The 26120-nt window shown below is 38.1% G+C and overlaps 1 protein-coding gene across 3 annotated transcripts in view; it reads left to right on the top strand.

Moving 5' to 3' along the window:
- Positions 1-25475, top strand: part of LOC139759690 (opioid-binding protein/cell adhesion molecule-like) — a 124481-nt gene extending 99006 nt beyond the window's left edge. For 2 of the 3 annotated variants that reach the window (XM_071682090.1, XM_071682087.1), the window contains exons 3-8: positions 3347-3498; positions 11648-11827; positions 16236-16370; positions 17238-17371; positions 19250-19326; positions 24451-25475. In XM_071682090.1, coding sequence (XP_071538191.1) covers positions 3347-3498; positions 11648-11827; positions 16236-16370; positions 17238-17371; positions 19250-19326; positions 24451-24587 — 815 coding nt within the window. In that variant the 3' untranslated portion in view covers positions 24588-25475. The remainder of the gene's footprint in view (positions 1-3346; positions 3499-11647; positions 11828-16235; positions 16371-17237; positions 17372-19249; positions 19327-24450) is intronic. The other variant, XM_071682088.1, reaches the window with a different exon arrangement.
- The last annotated feature ends 645 nt before the right edge of the window (positions 25476-26120 follow it).

Raw genomic sequence — 26120 nt, 5'->3', positions numbered from 1 at the left:
ATATATATATATATATATATATATATATATATATATATATATATATATATATATATATATATATATATATATATATATATATATATATATATATATATATATATGTATATATATATATATAGTCAGCTGAGTCAATACAGTATCTAATTATAATGAAACCAACGTAAAACCCATCAACTGACACAAAGAGAACACATGGTTTCCTGTTATTGCCTACAAAGACCATAAGATACCACGAGAGAATCTCAACAACATTAAACTCAACAGAGCTAATAAGGTTTCCACTACGAGGTACCACTAAATCCAACATGGTCCCAGTGACAGTGACATAGACCCCGTTATATACCAACTCCTGGAGACCATCGGAGCTAACTGTGTCTTCACGGCTATAAGCCAACAGAACAAAGGAGTCTTCACCATTAATGACCAAAAGCACCAAAGGAGTCCTCACATTTAATGACCAACAGAAGGAAAGGAGTCCTCGCTACTAACGACCAGGAGATCCAGAGGAGCCATCGCCACTAATGACCGAAAGGATCGTTAGACCTCCTCAAAATTCATACCAAAAGAAACAAACTTTCAGATCTCAGAATTCCAGAACGAATAATATTATCCTGGAGGATTTGTCTGTGCTCTTTTCTTGCGTACCTGGTCATGCGTACGTTGGACCTCCATCTTCGAACATGAGGAAGAGAAGTTTCCAGGAGTATATGTCTGGAAAATCGGGTATAAAGAACATACGAATTTTTGGTCCTATGTGTTCACGTGACTAATAACAAACTGAACCTTAACAATCTTTTTCCCTCTCCTGTTTTATGGGAAAACCCCTCGTCAACCACGAAGAAAAGAAACGCAGATCATAATAACAACTCTAGCAATTTTCTCTGTTTTGGGGAAGAAAAGTCCATACTTAGCATCTGTTATTATGGGCTTTGCCATTCTGACCTCAAAATTAGTAGGAACTCACTAGCCCACAACCAGTACATACACCAGCGTTGGGAACTATTGCATGATTCCAGCAATACTTTCTAAGGTAAATAGATCCCTGGCACGTAATATATTTTCGGTTAATCGGTAAGGACGCTTCCTATATCACCCACACACCTTTAACAGTCTGGACGATATATGACCCTGATCATATGAGCCTATGTGCTTATGATACAATTCTGAAAGCAAATATGTTCGCTTTACCTCAAGACTGACCCCAATATTCTTACTCTTCCCATCTGAGACGAGAGAAGTAATGGAACTTCAACACTCAAAACCAATATAACCAACTGAGGCAACTGAGGTCCCTCACGATGGTAAGCTTAATGAATATTTGGACCTCGAACGCCACCTCACCGGGGCAGAAATATCATGGCTGGACTGTAACCTTTCGCTTTCACATTATAATTGTTGTAGATATGATTCACACTGCTATTCTGTACCTTGCTGATAGATAGAATTTAGAGAAGCATGAATGCCTCTCTCTCTCTCTCTCTCTCTCTCTCTCTCTCTCTCTCTCTCTCTCTCTCTCTCTCTCTCTCTCTCTCTCTCTCTCTCTCTCTCTCTCTCTCTCTCTCTATCTTACTCATTAAGATGCCATTTCAATAAATCTTTGAAGAGAAAGGAAAAGAAAGTTTCTCGTTTTACCGTTGCCAAGAGCCTGACCTCCATGATATTAAGAAATGCAGATTCCAAACTGGAGTACATAAAAGACGTTGCCAAACACACTTTCATATATATATATATATATATATATATATATATATATATATATATATATATATATATATATATATATATATATATATATATATATATACATATAAAATATGTACATGAATCTATTCAAAGGTTCGATTTCCGTAGGCTGAGGAAAATGATATGCAGTGAAGAGCAAAATAGAAAAATAATGCAATCCAGTTTCTGATGAAATAAAGATTAGAGTCTCTTACAGTTATGGTTCTGACATAGCTGAAATATACTACAGAGGAGACTGAGCACAAAAGAAAAGCCAGAAACATGTGGGGCCTGGGGACATGCCTGTGGCAGATGATCATTACTGGTGCAACATTGCAGGCGACCTGCGTGAGGTATGCCCTTGCCTGGTGCCACTGATTGCTAGGTTCACATGCGCCTGACGTCCCACAACTCCTGCCTTATTCATGGTTCATATACCCCAGGGGTTGCTCTTCTTGCCCCTCTGCTCGCTACAGAGCAGCAGGTGAAAGCAACGTCTCCAAGATCCTGCATGTATGTGAATTATGTGTTTAGTGTACAGTGTGTTCGTCGAGGCTGTGGTTAAGAGATGTGGAGGTGATGAAATTAGGATGTCGAGGTAAATTTATGTAAGAGATTAAATGGTACTATCTTCAAGAAAAGGATTACATAAACATGTTTAGTTGTCCGTTAATCTCCCCTCTTTTTCTGTCAATTTCTCCATCTGTCTCTCTGTCTCTTCTTTATCTCACTCTCCTTCTCACAATAATAGAGTCAATACAGTTTCTTTTGTTTCATGATGAAAGTTCTTTATGTGAATCCTAAGACTGTTCATTTCTTAAACATACTCTCCTGTCTACCCACGAGTATCTTAGACGAAACTTTGTCCTCAAAATATAGACAGGATCTCATCATAAGATATTAGAAACCCTATCTAACTCTCTCTTCCTCATTAGTAAGACAATATATTCAGTACACCGCACAGTGACGGTGTTCATATCATCAAAAAAACGAAGGTAACATTGGAGACTCCACAGGCGGGCAACAAGATTAATGTCAGGGTTAGGAAAAATGTCAAGTGAGGAAAGATGTGAAAGGGACTGGAATCATTATCTTTCCAAACGTGAAGGTCCCGTGGTGACTTCCTCAAAGTTTATAAAATACAGAAAATATAGTATAGAAACTTTCTTTCTCACAGTTCGTAGACAACGTTTCTGTCACGCAGTCTGTCGAGAACTTCACATTTATGCAATTTGTAGAAACCCCTCTAATTTGATGAATTAGTAAAGAATACTTCACACAATCTGTAAAGACCATTTCTTTCGTTTAATCATAAGAGAACATTTGACATAATTCATAGAGACCTTTTCGAGACCTCACCCATTTAGTGGAGAACTTTTCACAAGTTTGTAAAGACCATTTCCTTAACAAAATCAGTAGAGAACCTTTTACACAATTTTCAGAGATCTTTTCTTTTACAAGTTGTGTAGAGAACATATCCCTTCACAATTTACAAGGAACTTTTCCCTTACACAATTTGCAGGGAACCTTTCCTCGCACGTAGCTTGCAAAGAACCAACCATTCTTTCACGCGATTTTATAACCACAAACAAATCCAGCAGCTTCTTTCTTCCTGCTGCAGAGGAGACCATAACGGAGGACCCAGTGTGGGACATCCGCCACGTCTTGCCGGAGCTGAACCTGGAGAACAACACCGTCACGGATGTCACAGTGAACGAGGGTGACATCGCTCACCTGCCCTGCCGCTTCCCGCAGCTCTCCACGCTACACCAGGTAAGAGGGAGGAAGGGAAGAGTTGGAGCCAGAGAGAGAGGCAGATAGATAGATAGATAGATGGAGAGAGAGAGAGAGAGAGAGAGAGAGAGAGAGAGAGAGAGAGAGAGAGAGAGAGAGAGAGAGAGAGAGAGAGAGAGAGAGAGAGAGAGAGAGAGAGAGAGAGAGAGAGAGAGAGAGAGAGAGAGAGAGAGAGAGAGAGAGAGAGAGAGAGAGAGAGAGAGAGAGAGAGAGAGAGAGAGAGTAGTATGAGGAATTCTCAAGAGAACGAGAAATAATGAAAAATGGATAATACAGGATCAGGCAGACGTGAGAGACGAACAGACGACAGGAGTGAAACATGTGGAAAGATCGAGGAAATCTGAAGACAGAAAAAAGGATATACCTATTGGAGAAGTTCCCTTTACCCTCCATTATCTGTGAGCTCTCCATAGCTTACAGTGTGGGACAGATGAAGGAAATGGAGAGAGGGGTGTCCTCTCCCTACTCTAATAAAGTTAGGAGACACAGAGAACTGTGTCTGAGGAGAGATGATGGTAGCTAGGGGGCTGGAAGCAAGCGGAACCTAGGGAAGAAGGGTCAGGCTCGTATGGTGAGCCATTTCTATTAGCGAACCCAGAGAGAGAGAGAGAGAGAGAGAGAGAGAGAGAGAGAGAGAGAGAGAGAGAGAGAGAGAGAGAGAGAGAGAGAGAGAGAGAGAGAGAGAGAGAGAGAGAGAGAGAGAGAGAGAGAGAGAGAGAGAGAGAGAGAGAGAGAGAGAGAGAGAGAGGTTTTGACAACAAATACCATACCGAAATGCTGAGGGGAAAAAAATCCAGTGTGATCATACACGTATATGAATACAATTTAGTTATATTTTCCGTAAAGTAAACACTTTACTTGAAGTGCTCTCTCCACGCGCGCTGGAGCCTACGCTGCATTCTGCTCCACTGCTTTCAAAACTTAATTAAATGTGTCCTAGTAAATAAGGCAAGAACTGTGCAGAAAGATTTTGTAATGCCATTCATTTAAATTTCATTAGCACCTACTGGATTCTCAGTTGCATAAACGAGAGAGAGAGAGAGAGAGAGAGAGAGAGAGAGAGAGAGAGAGAGAGAGAGAGAGAGAGAGAGAGAGAGAGAGAGAGAGAGAGAGAGAGAGAGAGAGAGAGAGAGAGAGAGAGAGAGAGAGAGAGAGAGAGAGAGAGAGAGAGATAAAAGGGGAGATGAGAGATCCCAGATGAGATACTTTGAGGTATGTGATGCCCAAGAGACTAGTTCTGTGACCCGACCACACGGGGAGGAGAAGGAGGAGGAGGAGGAGGAGGATGAAGAGGAGGTGAGGAGTCTTTGTGATCCCCAGCGGGAGTATTCACTGTGGAAGTTACGTGTCAGGTGGAGGTCCTCAGGAGGGGAAACCTTAAGCCGTAAGCTGTGAACTGTGAGGAACGATGGTAAGATTTGGTGTGGGATACTACGTGAAACATTTGCTCAACATGCTTTCTTATTCAATTCACAATTTGTAACACACACACACACACACACACACACACACACACACATATATATATATATATATATATATATATATATATATATATATATATATATATATATATATATATATATATATATATATATATATATATATATATATATATATATATATATATATATATATATATATATATATATATATATATATATATTGAATATATATATGAATATATATATTCAATAGAGTCAAGGGAGGGAGAGTAGAGATAGGGTTTGCTTAATGCATCCTTACTGACTTTAATTTTGAACTCATAAGGCCATCATGAGAATCCAGTCTATCTACAGTTACATGCAAATTTTAATATATCCAAATCAGCCAAAATTTAAGAGAGAAAAATATTTCTGATTCAAGAAATATGCATCAAAGTGGCTTAAACTCTCCTAATTATAAGAGATGCATTTCTTTTATATTTGTTTGCGTATCTCTCTTGATTGACAATGACTCAACAAAGCTGAGGACAACAAACCTGTTATCATTCTGATCACCTTCTCTTTTCCTCTCTTTCTCTTCTTCACTGCAGTCCCAAGATACCTCCAATGATCTCCTTCCAATATCATTTTCTTTTAGCTCCAAAATCCTTCTCTCCAGCTAGCAATCAGGAAAGATGTTCGTGTCTTCATTTCCACCCTCCTGGAACCTAGACTTACAACCTGTGTATAACGTCGACACTGAACAGCCATTGGCTACGCATTCCCCAACGTATCCATGTTAGTAACCATTTCTCTTGGTGATCCATCATAAAGAATGCATTACCTAAAGACCTATTCATTACTGTGAACAATTTTCTGGGAATTCCCACCTACTGGCTGGAGAATGTTGATAATTTACACTAACTGTAAGTGTTTTTCCGTGTTAAATATTCTGATAAAATCATTTCATGTCAGGAGCGTAGGTTAAGGAAATATGAAGTATGTCTCGTTTTCAATTATGGCAATTGAGTCATATTACTTGGGTTATGTGGGGAAAATGAAGTTGATAATAGTAAACAGAGTGACTGGTTTTCATGGATTATGTTATGGTTGGAGAACGTTGCGTTTACACGTGGTACATGGAATACAAGAAATGTTGTCCGGATACTTAAATATTTGAAAATTCACATTTGTTTACGTATATATATATATATATATATATATATATATATATATATATATATATATATATATATATATATATATATATATATATATATATATATAGTACAAAATACAATCAGGAAAACGTTCGAAGATATCTTTGCTGTGAGAAGGGGAGAAGTATCTAAGCAAGAGTCAACATGGATTCATAAGATCAGGAGTGAAGGATCTCTTAGACCTGTACGAGAGAGTAAACATCTTTGGAAAGAGAGATGAGTGGCTGGATTGTGTGTATTCTTGGACTAGAAGAAGGCTTTTGCTTCTCTCCCTCAGAGACTGATAAAAGAAGTTGGATTTTCAGACTGGTGTCACTGGACTGCTTTAATGGACTGAGAGCTACCTAATTGGGAGGTACGAGATACTTCATGTCAAATGAGCCTTTTAGAGATGAGCGAGGGTCGTAATTACAAGCTTGGTTCCGTTAGGGCCCTGAGCTGAAAGGAGATTCTATTCGTGATCGATGTTGGTGACTTACCAAAAGAAATTAAATCGTACTGGTCGATGATGCCAAAATTACGGTTGAAATGGGGAGTAACAGAGGCCACGCTGATATACAACAGTGGTCAGAGGACAAGTTAATGAACTGCGTTGTATGAAATGTAAAGTTATGCAAATGGAAAAGAGTGAGAGTAATTAAGTTATGTTTCCACAATGGTGAATATGGGTTACGAAAATAATAAAAGGACTATCAAATCTCATTTTACTGAACTGATATAGGCCGTAATAGTACATCTAAAGGATATGAAACCTTTTGATGGATATGACCTATCATAACAAAAATGGCTTTAGAAATGACACCCCCTCACCCCCAAAAAAGAAATGTCTCAAGAAGAAATTTTCGTGAAACGCCCCAGTTACTCTTTCATCTTAAAATATTTTGGTTTTAGATTAATCTTTCGGCGAGGAGAAGGCCAACATCTGTCATTTCCGGTACGGTAATTAAAGAGAGAGAGAAAAAAAAAATCTTTAGAAACTAAAAGTAAATATTGAATTTTCTTCCGTTAAAAAGGAATTTTTTCATGGCTTGACTCCACTCATCCAAAATGGCCGAGTGCGATTTACTTCGGATGAAATAGCTTTCCCTCTATTTCTCTATCTTTTTTGAAATTTTTTCCTAATTTTTTCGTGATTTCGATTTATAGTTTACAGGAGGCATCATTCAACATGATGAGTAAGGGTCTGGGACCTACAAGCTGCATTTTCACTGTGTTTTTCATACTTTCATGTGCTTCCAAGATGTGATGTGTTTTAAGCTTTCATGTATTTTAAGCAGCTATGTGTTTTAAGCTTTCATTTCATTGAATAAACGTTTTCATGAATATGTAAATTGGTCACAAGTACCATATCACAGGTTAGTAGATGAAAACAACAAAAGTTTTTATCACATTTTATAACAATTTGCAAACATCTAACTTTAATTTTCAAGATGTCTACCACACAGGCAAAATGCCACGCACTATGACGGATTACGAGGGGGCTATGGAGTACCAGACTTAACACTGAGGATCATCCTTATAGTTGTTTCTTAATCAGAAGCGCCACAAAACACCATAACTCCATATGTTAAATGACTAAAGAAATAAATAGGATTATATGACTGGATGGTAAGAATAGATGCATTCATACAAGTACGAACAACTCTACGTAAAAAACTAGATAGGTTACCATTCTTTACGATAGGGGAATAGATGGCTATATGAACGAACGGGTATAGTGACAGGTTTGCTGATCCTACAAAAGGGGGAATAGATGAATATCTTAATATGCATGGTACCGTGCACAGACAAATAGTCATGTGTAAAGTAAGATGAAGGTCTCATTCATTGTATATTGCATTTACGCAAATTACAGCAAAATATCCACTTCCAGATATGTGAGACTCATTTGTATTATCCATTTTGCAAATTCCCTGGAACCCACAGAAGGTAATCAGAAGTTTAAGTGTTTCACTGCTCACCAATACACTGCTCGAAGCACTGCTGTTGCCCGCACATCCCTGCCTGGCCTTACATACATCTAGCATTCTTGCTTTGGCTGTTGAAATGCGAACAAAAGCAAAATGAATGTTAAGGAATGATTAGATAGAGATATAGAAGTGCCCATAGTCTAGAAAAGTGTCTTTTGTGATATATACATACGTATATATCACGTATATACGTATACGTATATATATATATATATATATATATATATATATATATATATATATATATATATATATATATATATATATATATATATATATATATATATATATATATAAATATATATATATATATATATATATATATATATATATATATATATATATATATATATATATATATATATATATATATATATATATATATATATATATATATATATATATATATATATATATATATATATATATGTACGTATACACAAAATGAGAAATCAAAGTTTGCCTTGCAATAGTGGATTGATTGTGGATATTTGAAGAGACATGAAAGGTAAAGAGCTCCAGCCGCATGATTCATGTCTGTTCGTATCATCAAGGGCGGAGGGATCTCTCTCTCTCTCTCTCTCTCTCTCTCTCTCTCTCTCTCTCTCTCTCTCTCTCTCTCTCTCTCTCTCTCTCTCTCACGGAGGCAATATACCTGGTGAAAATTTTCGTTTATGATCAGAGTGCAGGCAGCCTGGCTGGCGTGCATTTCACTGCATCGTAGGGCCAGTGATTTGGTCAATACTTCCAGGCATGGTGAACGATAGCCTAGTTAATTAGGAGATTCTTCTAATGAACGGCGTGTTCAACCATTAAAGAGAAACATACAGAAAGAGGCATCAATTCATATATATATATATATATATATATATATATATATATATATATATATATATATATATATATATAGATATATGTATACTATACTATACGAATATAAATGATCTTTCTCAATGAAATGATTTCTCTGCTCTGGTGGCTCAGAGGCTGTGGTAAAAGGTTGATGATACTGAGTTTGGCCAGGCTTGTAGATAGCTGTTGCCAGCATCAAGAAGCCGCCTGTGTCACCCCCGAGTTTTCTCAAGTGCTCAAGAAACTTATCACAACACAGGCTTTGATCTCTGAATTTTTCTGAGATGTTTCGAACTTCATGAGCGGCGGTTCAATTAATTTCGAAAGCGTAGATGGGGTGAAAAAATGACCTAGATCAGAAGAGTATGTGCACTTTGCACATTTATATATATATATATATATATATATATATATATATATATATATATATATATATATATATATATATATATATATATATATATATATATATATATATATTACTGAAATTCATTATCATTTTCGAATGAAAAATTCAAACCAAAGTTAAATGGCGCAATCATTATATACGAGAGACTAATTCTATGTGGTTGGGGTTCGTAATGAAGACGAAATGCAGTTGTTTGCTACCCGGCCTCAGCCATTATAGACGGTATCATTATGTCATGATGAGCAGCACATTTCCCAGGGGACTAAGGAGTTCATTTCATATATCTATGAACTTCCCGTATGAATCTGAATCGCTTTATTTGAACACCAAAGCTGAAGTACTGACGTATGGCACAACACTCAATAACTGAAGTACAATCTGATATTCTTTCACGCATCGATAAAGCCTGACACTATTGCCTTTATGATGCTGTTTAAGACACAAAGTATGCTTGGTGGTTACGAGCACAATTAAGGGAGATGTGAGATGACATCAAATCATAATGAAACAACTAACTCACTATTAGTAACTTCATCAAAATCCTTTATGGCCCCTTCTATATATATATATATATATATATATATATATATATATATATATATATATATATATATATATATATATATATATATATATATATATATATATATATATATATATATATATATATATATATATATATATATATATATATATATATATATATATATATATATATATATATAGAATGTAGATAGATAGTTAGATAGATAGATATACACAATGCTTATTGCGTAAAATATAATCGTGTTAGCTATGCATGTTACGTGAGGTAAGAAATACCTGCTGCACACACACACATTGAGGCAGTGTGTAGCAAGAAACATTACCTAAGAAATAATCTGATGATTTGTGTGTGTGTGTGTGTGTGTGTGTGTGTGTGTGTGCATGAGTCAGGCATATGTCGCATGAGAGACGTTACAGTCCTGGAATAGATCATGTATTATGAATTAAATCGGTCAGAGGTTTTACCCAGTCTCTTTACTTTCTGATTATGTGTTGGTTCTTTGGGCTTTACGCCTGTCAGCTGCCAGGTTCACTAAAGACGCCAGCGTCAACTTGTATACATACATACACAGACCTGAAAAGTCTAAGATCACATACTCTCCGACTGTGCATGTGGTCTATCCTACCATACCCAAATCATTTTCGTGTTCTGTTTTACCCTATTCACATACTAACGGCGTGATCTCTTTTAGTGTCTATCTCACCATCACGCTTTCTTTGTCTAGAGTCTAGACATTAGTCATGTATAGTCTTAGCTTACAGCAAAGTTTCTTCTGTAACCTAGCCTCCCTCCCCTTAAGAATAGTTTTGCCACTAGGTTTTATACATTGCTTCATTTTCTTTTATTTTTCTTTGCCTCATAACATTAGAGAAAACTAATCAAACATAGTATTCATTTCTCTTTCCTAATGTTTGATCCCTTTATATATACATTTCGTTTGCACCATATTCAACTAACATCCAGCATATCACTATGTCTTCCTCTTATTTCATTTCATCAATTACTGGGAGATATTACGTTTTATACACTTGTTTTCCCTCTTATATCCATCGCCAATCTCAGGTCATGCGACCAGGCCTTTTGAAAAAACGTCTCTGAAGTTTCTTTCCCACTGCTCTGTCCCACGCTTGTTCTCAGGACACAACAGACTATTCCTGGAAAAGATTTTCCTTCTTATCTTTCTTCTTTTCCTTTAGAGAACGGCTGGATTGATGCTTCGAACCGGACACCAGGTGCTTTCCTCTGCTTGGGTGCTTGCATGTCTTGCATAAAGGCTCCTGGACACCATTTCTCATACCTCACTCTCCGTCCAGACTGTTATTCCCTTGTGTCCTGAAGCTCCATCATGCGTTTATTTATGTGCGCCTTTATCTCCTCTTCTCTGTTAATCTCAAAAAATGCTTGATCTCTCCATTTTTCCTTTGTAGTGTGAATTAAGGTTGATATCGTTGTCCACTCTCAGTAAATAACTGGTTATATATCTCTATGGCAACACATGTCGTTATCGTGGTCCTCTTCAAGTTACAATTCTTGTCCCTCTTCCAGAGCGAGATATGGATTTCTATTCCCAGAAATGTGAAAGAATGGTTAACAAAGCCCTAGTATGATATACACATCTATATTCATATACATATTTAGCGTGAATCACCATTTCCAGATCTTTCACTCGGTCGAGTATTACTCCTTCAGGTGTTTTTCTTCCCCAGGCCTTCCTCCTGCTGCAGGTGTCGTGGATTCGACGATGGGACTGGCACATCCTCACCACTGGCATCTACACCTACACCAGCGACATGCGCTTTACCGTCCTCCACCAAGAGGGGTCTGACGACTGGACGCTGCAGATCATGTACGCCCACACTCGCGACAACGGCACCTACGAGTGTCAGGTGAGTCCTCCTCCGCTTGAAGAACCTCGTCAGCTTTCTTCCCTCACACGTCTTGCCTCCAAGACACATTCTGCATAATTCAGCAGACTTGCCCTCCTTCATACTGACTGTTTCCGCACAGGCGGTGTAATTTCCACGCGCTATATCCCATCAGGTGCTGTGTCTTCCCTAATGCTGTGTCCCTTAATAGATTGGGATCTTCCACATGCGACGTTATTCCATAATTTACCTCCGATGTTGCAAGATTGGAGCTTCCCCAAGGAGGCATTGCGATGAGATCAGGACCGAGTCAGGAGGCTTATCAATATGGTCTGTGGAGAGATGGGAGATCTGATAAGGAAAGTGATGGAAGATGTTACTGCGGAGTTTAACAGTGTGTGTGTGTGTGTGTGTGTGTGTGTGTGTGTGTGTGTGTGTGTGTGTGTGTGTTTGTGTGTGTATATGTCTACATAGAACATGCGTAAAGACAATTTGCATGTACTGCATCACATCGCAATATGAAAAAAATGCTACCGAAAAGTGTAAATGGATTAAGAGAACTTTTGAAATGGATATGAAATTGAAAAATCTAATTCTCTTTCGTAAATAGCCGATCTTTCATAATCAACAAAGTTGGTCAGGTAAAAGTGAACAACATAACATGATTTTCAGATTTTTCTTTCACTAGTTTATGACACATTGCATCCGGGCAATACCGCTGCTATTTTAATTTTTTCGCTATTTTTGGTGTTGCCCAGGAATAAAGGACCCTCAAAAATGTTCTTTTTTTAGTTCTTTTGGACTACCTTGTACGTGGTCATGGATTCTCCGTTATTGTTCAGTGACGATCGGCACTTACGCGAATAGATACCTTGTATTTCACAGATGAGGTTGTTAATGGTTCATTAAGGTAATAGTTGGCTAAAATGGCTTTAACTGTTAGTGGTTTCGAGGAATTAAAACCAAAAGGTGTCAAGTTGCATTAGATATTTGTCAAACTTTTCCCAAAGCCCAGAAGGAAAATTACAGACCTCAGTGTAGCACTTTTGTAAGCACTAGTATGTAGTAGAATCAGAAATAAATCTACTTTTTTCAGAAATGTCATCTGTCGTATTTCTGTTTCCCTCAAGGGTTATAGCACACTGGTCAGCAAAAGCAGGGGAAATGCTTCATGCACTTGGTTCTACGGGTCTGATTTCAGTTCATGTTGAGTTGTATGAGTCAGTCAACCACGAGAGGGTTGATACAATTGGCAAGGAGCCTTAAATCATCTTGAGAGATGTTATCACTTGTATACAACCCTTCAAAATCTTTCTAAATAGTATATTTCTGACACTGTCCTCAGTGACACCATCTTTACTCGACACACGTCTTATTTTCTTTACACGTAACAATAATGAAAAACATGTTTTCACAGAACCGGACCGATAATGAGGTACATGTAAATGACCGTCTAGCATGGATGGTAAGAGGAGGCATATGTCTATGATCGAAGTTATCTCACAAAATCTCATCACTCAACACTTATGTCCTCCGAGTCACTGGACCTCCCAAGACCTCTTGCTGTAGAGGTTTTGTACCAATACTTTTACTCCATTTTATTCGGCGTTTATCTAAGTTTAGTGATAAATGGGTCACGACACCTCTCACACAGAGGTACCAGTAGGAAGGCGCTGCAGAGGTCTATTTGCGCAGGAAGATATTCACTTGTCAGTTGCAAGACCGAGAATGAATAGAAAGTTCGGGGAAGCGCTGGAGGGCGTGAGGACCAACCGAGACAAACTCGACACCAACGACGGGAATTTTTCAACTTGTAAAGTGACTGGAAATTCCAGTTTGCATATGCGAGTATCTCCTACGTCAGTCGGTCCCTGCTTGTCAAGGCTTACATAGATTCTTAGAGTGTCGCGGTGTTTTCCTGGGAATCCTTAGCACCGTCTGTATCGTATATGTAGAGCAATGAGATACATGAGATTATACGAATGGTCTAAAGACGTATACCGCAGTCAAGTAGGTAAGTCTACTCGTGAGAAAGCCAGTGCAGCAAACTAGCACAGGAAGCTAAACCAGTAGGACAAACGAGGGAAAACGAAGCTCCTTCGGCACCTTAAGGAGAATTACACAAGGAAAAGCAGAGTTAAGGGCGATGCAAAGGATATATTCCTTGCTGATAAAGAGCTTAAGATTTCCCATCGTCTTTCCCGTCATAAAATCAAAATTCCGATCGCATAAATAAGATCATTTAGCTAACAACAACGCATCTGTGATACCTTAAGAAAAATGGAAGTCATTGATCCTCACACAGTGATCATTTTATCAGATTTGTGTGAGAAATTACGGTAAACCCGGAAAAAAACGCGATGATAACTAGAGCAAGCGCCGTCAGGGAATACCCCCGGAGCATTAATTACGGGATCTCATTACGAATATCCAGCAAATTAATTGCCCAATATTTTGTCATTTATGTCACTCCAGATTTCATATCCACTAAATAATAGCAACTGCCTCCGTCAGCGGGAGGGGAACACAGCACGACCAATAACTTCGATGTCCTTGGCATATGCATTTTAGGAGCTTGATATATACGTCGGTCTCTCTCTGACTTACTGTATATAATCGCCTTTAAGGCCAGCAAAATTATCACGCTGTGTCCCGTGGTGCAATTTTGTTATATGATGAATTATTATAAGTCCCGTTGTCTCGTTATCTATCTTTTTGTTCGAGGTTGAATGGGGTGATATTAGAGGTTCAGCTAAGAGGTTTAACACTATCAGTACACACACACACACACACACACACACACACACACACACATATATATATATATATATATATATATATATATATATATATATATATATATATATATATATATATATATATATATATATATATATATATATATATGTATATCACAAAATCTCGTCACTCTTCACTTATGTCTTGTAATAAGTAAGTGAGATTGTTATGGACACATCTTGCAGTGTAATATACGTCATGGGAGCACATAGCTGTCTCTTGCTCTAAGGAAGAAAATAGATATCACAGATAAGTAAAGTATGATGATCAGAGGAAACTGACGAATCTTAGATTGTAGAGAAGTGTTAAAATTCCTCACACAACATACTCTATACAATACACTCCCACCAGCTGCACCTCAAAAGAAGTTTTTCTCACAATTTTTGTTGTGCTTTGTGTATATTCTTTACTTTTTTCTACTTTACAAAGGTAGTCTTCCTGTCCGTGGTTGCAGGTCAGGAGTACCTCGTGAAGGAGGTACTCAACACAGTTCGCAGAGTAGGGGAGGACACTTCACTCCGACTCATGTTTGCATGGTATTCTTGACCCAGAAAGAATGTTCACATCATTCCTCCTTGTTACCACAGTACCGCTGGAGTACGGGGGTGGGGGGTGGGAGCATTCCTAAGAGCTGGGGCGGTTTCAATTTAGATTTTTTCTGAAACGAGTACAATAACAATCTGACTTTGTATATATATATATATATATATATATATATATATATATATATATATATATATATATATATATATATATATATATATATATATATATATATATATATATATATATATATATATATATATATATCATCCATTTGACCATAAAATGACTTTTTCTAGCGTATAGAAGTAAATAAAACAGGTGTCGAAATATAGCTGGATTCGGCATTTTCGTTATTTTCCTCACCACATTTGTTTGGCAGCTTTGTATCCAGGAGAGCCAGTAAGCATTAGGTCTGGATTCAAGCTTGAGCGGTTCCTTTAGAGAATTCTATTCCCTGGCTTTTCCTTTATTATTTGCAGATCTCTACTTTTCAATCAAGTGTTTCTCTTTGGCTTTTGTCTTTAATAGTTTAGATAAGTAGTGGTGCTGTTCACGCTACGCAGAATGCGTGGATCCTGTTTGAATAATTCATCTTATAGCCTTAAATAACTAGCGTGCGAGTAGGCAAATGAGGGCGACAGCTAGTGCAGTAGATGCGTGTGTACAAAAACTAAAAATACAGCCTTACTGTGTACCAAGGTGTAATCATGGACTCGGCGTCATGAGAGATATGAGTACAAAGTACGAATATCACTCATTCACTCACTCACTTACCCACACATCACACCATTCCAGCACAAAGCTCCTCAGCATTACACATATTTCCGAGTGTCGTAATCACGAATGAATATGACGTAGCTTTCTATTTTCAAGTTGGTGTAGACATACAGAACATTATCCTATACATATATCATTTGATAAAGACCAGAAAGCCAGCGATTAATCCTCCTTTTCCCAACAGTATTAGATAACAGTAGGTAATATTGGTAAAATTATCTAACGTAGAGGCAGAAATTGGAAAAAGGGAACTCGTGTTCAGAGTCTTGGGAGTATATTAGGATTTCTATCCACTGGTTCTCTCCAGATGTACACAGGGACGGGCGTGTTGTCCCAGTTCGTCAACCTTCACGTGGTGACGCCGCTGGCTGCCATCCTCGGTCCCAAGGAGTTGCACGTGCAGGAGGGCGACACCATCACTCTCATCTGTGTCATCCAGCAGGTACGTGGCACAGGTGTCTGTGTCAGCTGGTAGATAGAAGTCGTCCTCACCTGCGCCATCTATTAGATATGTGATACTTTCACCTGTGCCATCTAGTAGGTGGGTGACAGATTCATCTGTGTCATCCAACATATAACTGACATCATCAACTATCTCATCCATTTGATAGGAGATATCCCCACCTGTTTCATCCATTAGATGAGCGGTGCCCTTGCCTGTTTTATTACGCGGGTGGGTGATATCCTCACCTGTGCCCATCCAGCAGATGGATGATAAACCCTAATGTGTTACCCAGGCAGAGCGCTGTAGGGGCTAAATAATCTCGCAGAAGGAAAAGTATATAATGAACTACCAAATGAACTCATCAGCGTTATCTGTTCCTCGCTACAAATTAGCCGCAGAAATTGAGAAGCGGTGTCAAATGCTCAGAGTTAAAAATGTGTGGTGCACAGAGGATTAATGTGTTCTGATGGTGACCAGATGGTACAGGGAGCTAGTGTAGCTGTGTATTTCATCATCTTTGACAATGGATTACCCGATTATACAATTTTCATTCACTGAATTTAGTGCATTCTTTTACCCTCCCGTCATATAGATTGTGGTCTTCCTCAGAATGTTCATATCTCATACTCGAGCAACTTTTCGTTACTCAGATACCTTGTATTAAACCACAGTAGATATCTCTATAGCATTCAGCCATTTTCTGCACCCCTGATAAGCCAATTTAGTCCATCATCTTGCACTCACTCACCTCGTAAACCATAGGGCAAGTCGCTGTAACCTTCTTTCTAAGACCCAGTCACTTCCCGCCCCCAGAGCAAGCCACTGTAACCTTCTCTCTAACACTCAGTCACCTCCCGCCCCCAGAGCAAGCCGCCCTTCGTCTTCTGGTACCACGGGGAGAAGATGGTAAACTACGACGGCAGTCGCCACCGCCTCAACGTGATCACCAAAGTAGAAGGCACCAGGACGCACTCACGGCTCACCATCACTGACGCAAGGTGAGGAATCCAGCCATGTGTGTGTCAACCGCACAATCTTGGGATGCATTTGATGTGCTGTGCGTATTTTCAGGAATAGTTTGAACTTCTGCTGTATTAGACGTCAGCCATATTGAAAATAACGAAAGTAAACATCTTTTTCATATCAATAACGTCATCACTAGTACTCGTGGATCAAAACGTCATGCAGTTTGCATTTAACATATTCCCTTTTCCTTTTAAAGTAAATTTCACAGCCTGACATCAGAGTAATGGTTTATCTTTTTTTATCAGACACTATAATTATATGAAATTGACGTGAATAAGAACTTTTTCAATTATATATTGCATAGTAATGACTTCTTGCCACCGGGTGTGTCAGATGTATATGTCTCCAAATGAAGTATATCATTAAATGTACAAAAAAAATTATTCTATTTTACGATGAAGTATGAACAATGAGATATATCTTTAATAATCATGATAGTCACAGCTAATGTAGACAGAACATGTGACCATCAAGATGTTCTGATGTGTTTGAAATGCCTCTCCATGCACGATACGCAAATTTTCTATGATTTATGCGCTGACCGCGTCCTCTTGTCGCAAATGATATACGATTCCGCCGCGGCTGAAGCAAAAACTATGTACTATTCATGTACGATTCATGATAATTAAGATCTTTCTCCACTTGGGCAACACTTGCCAATCACAGACTGTACTTTAATCACGCCTAAAGTAATAGTTCAAAGTTATCAGGACCACAGAGATCACTAATACGTATATGGATTAAGACGTGGCTCTGCACTCTTGCCAAAATCAGTCTATTTTCACCTTGCTGCTTTGTTGAGAAAACCTCGGAGACTTTCGTTCATATATCCTGGCATGGTGGACTGAGGATGCAAAAAGAGATTGTAAGAAAAAGAAAATAATCATATCTTGGGTAATGTGTGACAGCATGATAAATGGGAAGATAAAGGGGAAACATGTAAATATGAATATCACGTAAAAATTTGAATACGGAAAGAAGTGTAAGCAGTGAAGGGCATATGAAGGTTTTACAAACAGAGATTTAGATAAGAAAATGCTCTCTACATCACAGGATGGGTTTATGTGTTGGGGGAGTTACAAGGAGTCTAAGAGATCAAAGCTAATGTATCAGGCCAATTAACTACGAGGGGGCCATTAAAACAGCACTAGAGGTGAAGTGTATCAGGTATCAGACCGGTAAAATAATTAGTGAGGTGCTGAAAGAGAGAGAGAAAAAAAGTCACAGATATGTTGATGTAGATTACGTAGGAGTCTGATATGAGAGATCCTCTGCATAGAATGAAGTGGATGCAATCACAATACCTTTATACAAAGGCAAAAGTCGAAGGATGATCGGAAAATATTATATTGGGGAATGATTTACGAAGTGCAGGAGAAAGGACTTTCGATATGTGAGCGATTGATAAAATAGAAGTTATCGCATGAGACAAAGGGTTAAACGACCAAGAAGGGGACTTGTGCTGTGTTCATCAGATATTTATCATGAGACTGATAGATACGTTAGAGGCGGAAGAGAGTGTATGCAAAATTTTAGAATATCATTTGTTGGACTTGGCAGATGGGAATTGTGGAACATAAGAACGTGGTGTGTATTTGGATTACGGATTAAAGGTGCATCTGATGCAAGGAGCACAAAGATATTCTTCAACGGGAAGGATTCGAACCGCTGCCACTTGCGTGGAAGCTGGATACTTAAAGAAATAGAGATTAATACTTCGAACAATTAGAGAGTAAGAAATATAATTCTTTTCTTCATACCCCTCAGATGAATTCCAGCACTAAATGACTCTAACGCCAGTAAAGGGTTTTACAACGATGTCTAACCTTTTCCCGTTTTCTCCTCGGCAGGAGCTGGGACTCTGGTAATTACTCGTGCGTCCCGCCTAATGTGGAGCCCGCCTACGTCCTCGTCTTCGTCACTGAGGGTAAGTCGATAGTGCAGCTTTAAACCAGATTTATGTTTACAAAGGTTTCGGTTACTACATGTGAATTTCTTTTTTCTTCCTTCTTCTAAGCTTTTCTAGGAAAGAAAAGAGAAAAAAAATAGTTTTGAAAACAGTTTCACGTAACGGAGATTCATTCACATGGGATGAATACCTTCTATATTTCTTGCTCAATCTCTTTAAGTAAGCTTTAAGCTTCTCCAAACCTCATATACCAAAAATACATACTTCATATCCTACAGTTTAAGCTTTAGATTTCTGTCCATAAAAAAGGAACTGTAATGTCTCGCATACTGAAACACGACGTCTAGATTCTGTGGAGGCTATCATTAAGAAGTCGCCATTTCCATACAGAAATATAAGAGAATTTTTCAAGAATTTTTTTTCTTGCCTTGTGAGTAATATTTATGTATGTAAGTTTTTGATTCTGGTTTCTGATAAAGAATGTTTTGCTTATATATGACCTTGCAACTACTACTGCTGCTACTGCTACTGCTGCTGTTTTTACAACAACAACAACAACAACAACAACAACTAGTACGACTGCTACTACTACTACTACTACTACAACTACTACTACAACTACTCTACTACCACTACTACTACTACAACAACAACAACAACAACAACAACAACAACAACAACATCAACTACTACTACTACTACTACTACTACTACTACTACTACTACTTCAACTATTATTATCACTACTACTATTGCTGTATATAGGTCAATTTTGTGAAAAAAGTGTATATCTTTAATGTAACAGCAGAAGCTAGTGAAGACAAAGTTAGATGGGATTCAGCTCAAGAAAATAATGGATGGATAACTTGCATATATTGTATTATCATTTGGAGAAAAGGTTATTTTATCTTGTCTTCATATCTTAGGAATCCATCATCTAGAGGTAGTGAGTGTCAGCTTTGTATCACGCCATGCTGTTCTAACAACAGATTCAACGTTAATTTGATATGCATGAGAATATTACTCTGGTCTTAATCATATGACTCTGTATGAGAAGGTAACAATAGCCTCATAACTTCATTCAGTCTGAATTCCGATACCTTCAATGTTTACCCCCACATCACCGACGGGCCGTGTTACTCAGCAGTGATTTAACATAAGACTACTTTAACTTCCATTGGCTAATGCCTTTATTCCGGGACAAAGGCTACATTAATTCAACAGCGACAGTTTGTCGCGGTGGAGCACTCCAGCTTTAAGGGGCGGAGCTCTCGCCACTTTACGTGAGGGACTCGTCTCTTGAAATTAGATGTGCTGGAGCCGAGGATTCATATGGTTCTCTCACTTACTCCCTGTAGAAAGCTAGGATACGCCGTAAGGTCACTTGAATATGTAACAGAATAGATGAGAGGAGAAGGAGGAGAAGGTGTTGGAGGAATGAGAAGAAGGAAGGCGTTGGAGGAATGAGAAGAATGAAGGTGAGGAGGAGGGTTGGAAGAAGAAAGACAGTTGGTGGGAGGTGCCCGGGAAGTTGTAGGATCGAAGTCAGTCAAGGGCTTGAGATGTGTGTAGGAGATAAGGGGAAAGACAACGAAAGAATGGATTGTGGTTGGAAGGAAGAATAGAGGGAGGCAAGATGAAGAGAAATGGGAGAAGGGAAGGTGTAAGAAAGATGTGCTGAAATGGTTTGGTCATATAGAAAGCGTGAGTGAAGACCACCTTACTAGGAGGATATATATGACACAGAAGTCGAGAAGGAAGTGGGTTTTGGAGGCGTTGTCACTTAGTTATAACAACACCTGTTTCACCTTACGAATGGTTCCTCTGTCTTAGGTGGAACGCTGTGCATGCATCCTTCGCCAGCAAGAAGGATGTGCCACTTGAGTGCCGAGCATGTTGACGTAGGGTTGTATGGTGGGTATTTTTTACTCTGTTGTTTAGACGTTGAATTCTTTGTGGCTGCTGAATAACCTGTGATTGTACTAGTTTTTTTCTGGATTATGGAACTGCTTTGTTTGTCTTTGAAAGCGAGGGGAGGCAGATCTCACGCTACGAGAGCTGGGAGACAGTGGCCAGAAACTAATAATGGACGAAAATATCCACCAAGATCGTGAAATATCTGACCCCCAAACATATAGTGACACACCTTCTATTTAAGTCGAGAAGCAGACGCGTATCATGCTCTTCAGTAAGACAGAATACAACGATCAGTATATATAAATTTAGAGGTATAAATACCGTCAAGTTCATATGTAAGGCGAAGAAAAAATTAACAGTGAGACATGCATGTTAAACAGGCTAGTAATTAAAATCGTGGTTCCTGAGGGCGTTGGTACTGGTAGAACTGCACAGGCCCACTGGGTCCGGTGTTATCCTGGTCGTAACTCAGTTTTTGTTTTACGTCCGACAGTGTGGGAAGCCTAAATATAGAAAACAACACTGCAGACAAAGTATGGGGGACTCGGAAGATGCACAAGCTGTTAACGACAGGGTCACATACGAACGTATGATTCACTGTGATGAAGGAGAGTTGGGTTGATGGCCCCGAGCTTCTGTATAGGGTAGTCATTCCTTCTGCTAGGCTTAAGGAGTATCGACACCAGACAAAAACATCTTGTATCGTATTGCTACGTTATTCATATATATCTATATAGAAATGTCTCTACCTTGTCTAGACTGCACTCTCATTATCTAATGATTTATTTAGGCGTTGTCTCGCATTCATTCTCTGGTGATAAATGTTTCAAGTTCTGGATCAGTTTTGATGATTGTTGAGATAGCGTCGTCGAGATGTCTCAGAATGGCGTTGATCACGTTCTTGTGAGACGTAATATTCTATCAACCTGTATGTGAACTGACAGATGACAATCGCAAGATCTTAACAAATGATCAACCATTGCTATATTTACGTCCGGATTTTCCTCGATGGTCGAGATTACTCCGTGGATGATTATGTACCATGTATCATGCTTGATACGACTCTGAAAAAAAGAGGAGACATGTGTTTCGGGACATCAGATTTGTTGCTGGTTGTGGGCTGTGGTGACAGTGATAATCCCCCGGAGCCGAGCTACAGTATAACAAGAAGAGACGGCAACGGTTCTGATAATGTCTAGTGGGAAGAATTCCTTTTTTCCCTAAGATTTTGATGTGCTGATAGTTAAACACAAACTTTTTTCGTGACTCTTCGATAGTTATAGAAAAGGCGTTCTTCATTTGTCGAAACCTGTATACATAACTTTTTTTTTTTTTGCTTTATAACAACTTTGTACAACTATTTTGGTGTAGGTTTTTATATACTGAAAGATGAGCATCACGCTTTATCTTTTTCTACTGAGGTTGATTTGCCAACACCATTACTTCAGTTTAAGCAGTTCTTCGGCGATGAAAAATGTCGATGGTTCCAATAACGCTCAGGATATCAAGCAACAAAATAAACATCTGAGGAGACGACGGAAACCTTGCCGAATACCCAGAATTATTGTTGCAGTCCTCACTTTGGCCTGACATAACTTGCAGACCTTTTGTTACATCCTCTAAACGCTGATTTATTGTACAAAACTCTTGTAGTATCCTCCAAATTCTGATGCATTGTACGAAACCTCTTGTTGTGCACTTTAAATTCCGGACAACAGCTCTGCGGAACAAGTATAAACACTTCAAATATTGTGTAGTTCTCGAATAATTCTGATATCATAGTATCTCGTTCCAATACATAATCGATGCTAATTCGATAAACTTTAGACTCAGTTTGGCTTCCAATTCCAAGAAAGCAGTGTTTGAATCCACTGATACTGAGACTCGAGATATTGCTTCATTACTTTTGACAAAATGCTGATTGACTGAACTGAATATTTTGCACAATGTTCGTAGTTCACTGTTATGAACATGAATGTGGAACTTTGTTCAATGCTTTTGAGAATATATATATATATATATATATATATATATATATATATATATATATATATATATATATATATATATATATATATATATATATATATATATATATATATATATATATATATATATATATGAAATAGAGAAATTAGAGAGAGGAGTATAAATGCAAAACCAGACGAATTCATACATCTTTTGTAAGTATATGAGAACAAACACACAGACTCTGCCAACATTTCAATACTATTGCCTCTCTGGCTAAACATTACGGAAAACGATAGAGACTGATAATGCCAAATATTGTTTTTGTAAAAATCATAGCACATTAATCTGAATATCTGCAACGTAATATTCTGCAATATAATGTAACGATATCATATATTAGAATCCTAGGATGATGATGATTAGCAATACTCACAGTAAGTTAGTTCTGACGTATCTATGTCTCATGTCTGAACTGATAGAATGCTTAGACTAGGAAAATTATCGCAGTTTATACTTTTAACAACAATACAGTTTTGTTTGGAGAAACAACTTCCCATAAGCGTGAATGCTGGTCCAAAGGAATACAGTATTTTCCCTATTAAATGGGTAGAATGTACCATGCGATAGATGCCATGCAACAATACACATACTATCAAACAACGATGGTCAGATATGATCAAATCTTCGAAAGTCAGTATGACGTTAAGGCTGGAATTCCTTACACATCAGTAGCCATAGTATCTTTCCTTTTGTGAAGCGTAGCACCCAATGGAATATACTGGAAATGAAATATTTATGAGGTATTAGGGGGATGGTATTCCTCACAACGCTTGAGACCTAGTTGACCCCTCACAATAGTGATAAAACCACTCGTACTTTCTCTGTCTTTCACTCAATCGTCAGTTTTCGGGCAGGAGTTGGTTATTCTATCCTTCTTGACAGGCAAACAGAAATGTGTTATCAGTTTGAGTACAGAGTTAAGCTAGAGTAATTACCTTTACTGCAGCAGGAATCTGTCGCGAATCACCCATTATAAGTGGCAACAAAGTAGACATTAAGGTCTTTTACAGAGTACAGCATGTTGACGGCGATACAACATGGTTACGGCGATACACTAACAAACAGCAGCGTCTCTTGTGCTCTCCACAGCAGTAGGTGCGGTGACACCCGACGCTGCAGTAACTAACCTCCTCCCATATCTTCCACAGCATACATGACCCAGCCGTCACTCATACCCTCTCATGTCTTCTTCAGCAGGTGACACGGTAGCGGCGGTGCAGCGGAGAGGTCACAGCTCGGCTGCGTCAGGCAGCTCCTCCGCCGTCAGGATGGTGGCTACTCTTTGCAGCTGCGTCCTCGTTTTCTTCATTCACTTCCTCCCCGTCAGATGATCGCCTTGCTCCACGACACTGTACTAAATATACCCAAGAAAAATCCCACAAAGTTAAGACATGAACCTTGTTATACATATACATGTATGACTATGAATGTAAAAAGATACGGTAATCTTAGAGTAAATCATAAGGACCGCATAATACTAAGGAAATACCAATATCCTTAATTCCTAATAGTTTTGTATAAAACTTTCAAGTCTACGAGGAAAACTCAAGCTGCAAGTAACTTATGAAATACTTTCTTCTGGTGACAAAAGTTAGTAAATAGAAAATTCTTTTCTGACTAATAGTGGAATGGCATCTGTGAGAACGAGTGTTTCATGGAAGAATAAGAAAGAAAGAGCGTAACTGAGATCACTGGAACTACAGCGAAAATAAAATTTAGAACCGATTTACATATAGATGTACATTTAAATGAATACACGAACTGTGTATGAGGCTCTATGAGGCAGTGTTTGTTGCCTGACAGTGGTGATAGTGTTCACATCGTAATTACGCTGAGTAGATGTAGTGTTTTATAAGTGTCTTTGTGTGCTGGGTATCATAAAATCAAATTGTGAGTCTGTGGCCGTATTCATCTCAAAATGTCTTGGGGGTGAAAGGAGTGGAGGGAGCTCTCAGTGTTTTGCTCACTTCCTATGACTCTTAAGGGAGCTATGGGTGTCTGGCCCACTTCACAGGACCCTTCAGGAAGCTATGGATGTCTGGCCCACTTCCCAGGACTCTTCAGGAAGCCATAGATGTCTGACCCACTTTCTAGGACACTTGCGATATCTAGCTTCACGCTACAGTTGTGTCAGGGGCCATATGAGAACAACTTAGTGGATAAGTAACTTTTTGTTTTGATGTGACAACAAAGGAATTAAACTTACACTCACACATATTCCATCAAATATATATATATATATATATATATATATATATATATATATATATATATATATATATATATATATATATATATATATATATATATATATATATATATATATATATATATATATATATATATATATATATATATATATATATATATATATATATATATATATATATATATATATATATATATATATATATATATATATATATATATATATATATATATATATATATATATATATATATATATATATATATATATATATATATATATATATATATATATCAGTTAGAGTTGGGTGATTTTGAATGTTGAAATGGCTTAGAGTTGGTGAGATTCATGCATCTTTAATATCTGCCATTATGCTGACTGTTTTCCAATAATGCTGATCTCTAGAAAGAGAGATAAGAGATAAGAGATAAGAGAGGGAATAGTAGCTTACGGGCACCATGAGAACGTGGCTGCAAGAGGCTGGTCTGGACAATGAACTCAGAATAACAGTCTCCTGGAACAGTTTGACTCCCTTCCATTCATCCGCTGAGATTTAGATATTTGGTAGGGTGGTCACCATGGCTAAGAGTCTGTTTAGATCACTGAGGGACAGAGACTTAAGTTACTGCAGTTGATGTATAGATTTTTAACGTGAA

The sequence above is a fragment of the Panulirus ornatus genome, chromosome 33, assembly GCF_036320965.1.
Source record: "Panulirus ornatus isolate Po-2019 chromosome 33, ASM3632096v1, whole genome shotgun sequence".
Lineage (NCBI taxonomy): Eukaryota > Metazoa > Arthropoda > Malacostraca > Decapoda > Palinuridae > Panulirus > Panulirus ornatus.
The sequence above is the reverse complement of the archived record's forward strand: the minus strand, read 5'-3'. Positions and strand labels throughout refer to the sequence as shown.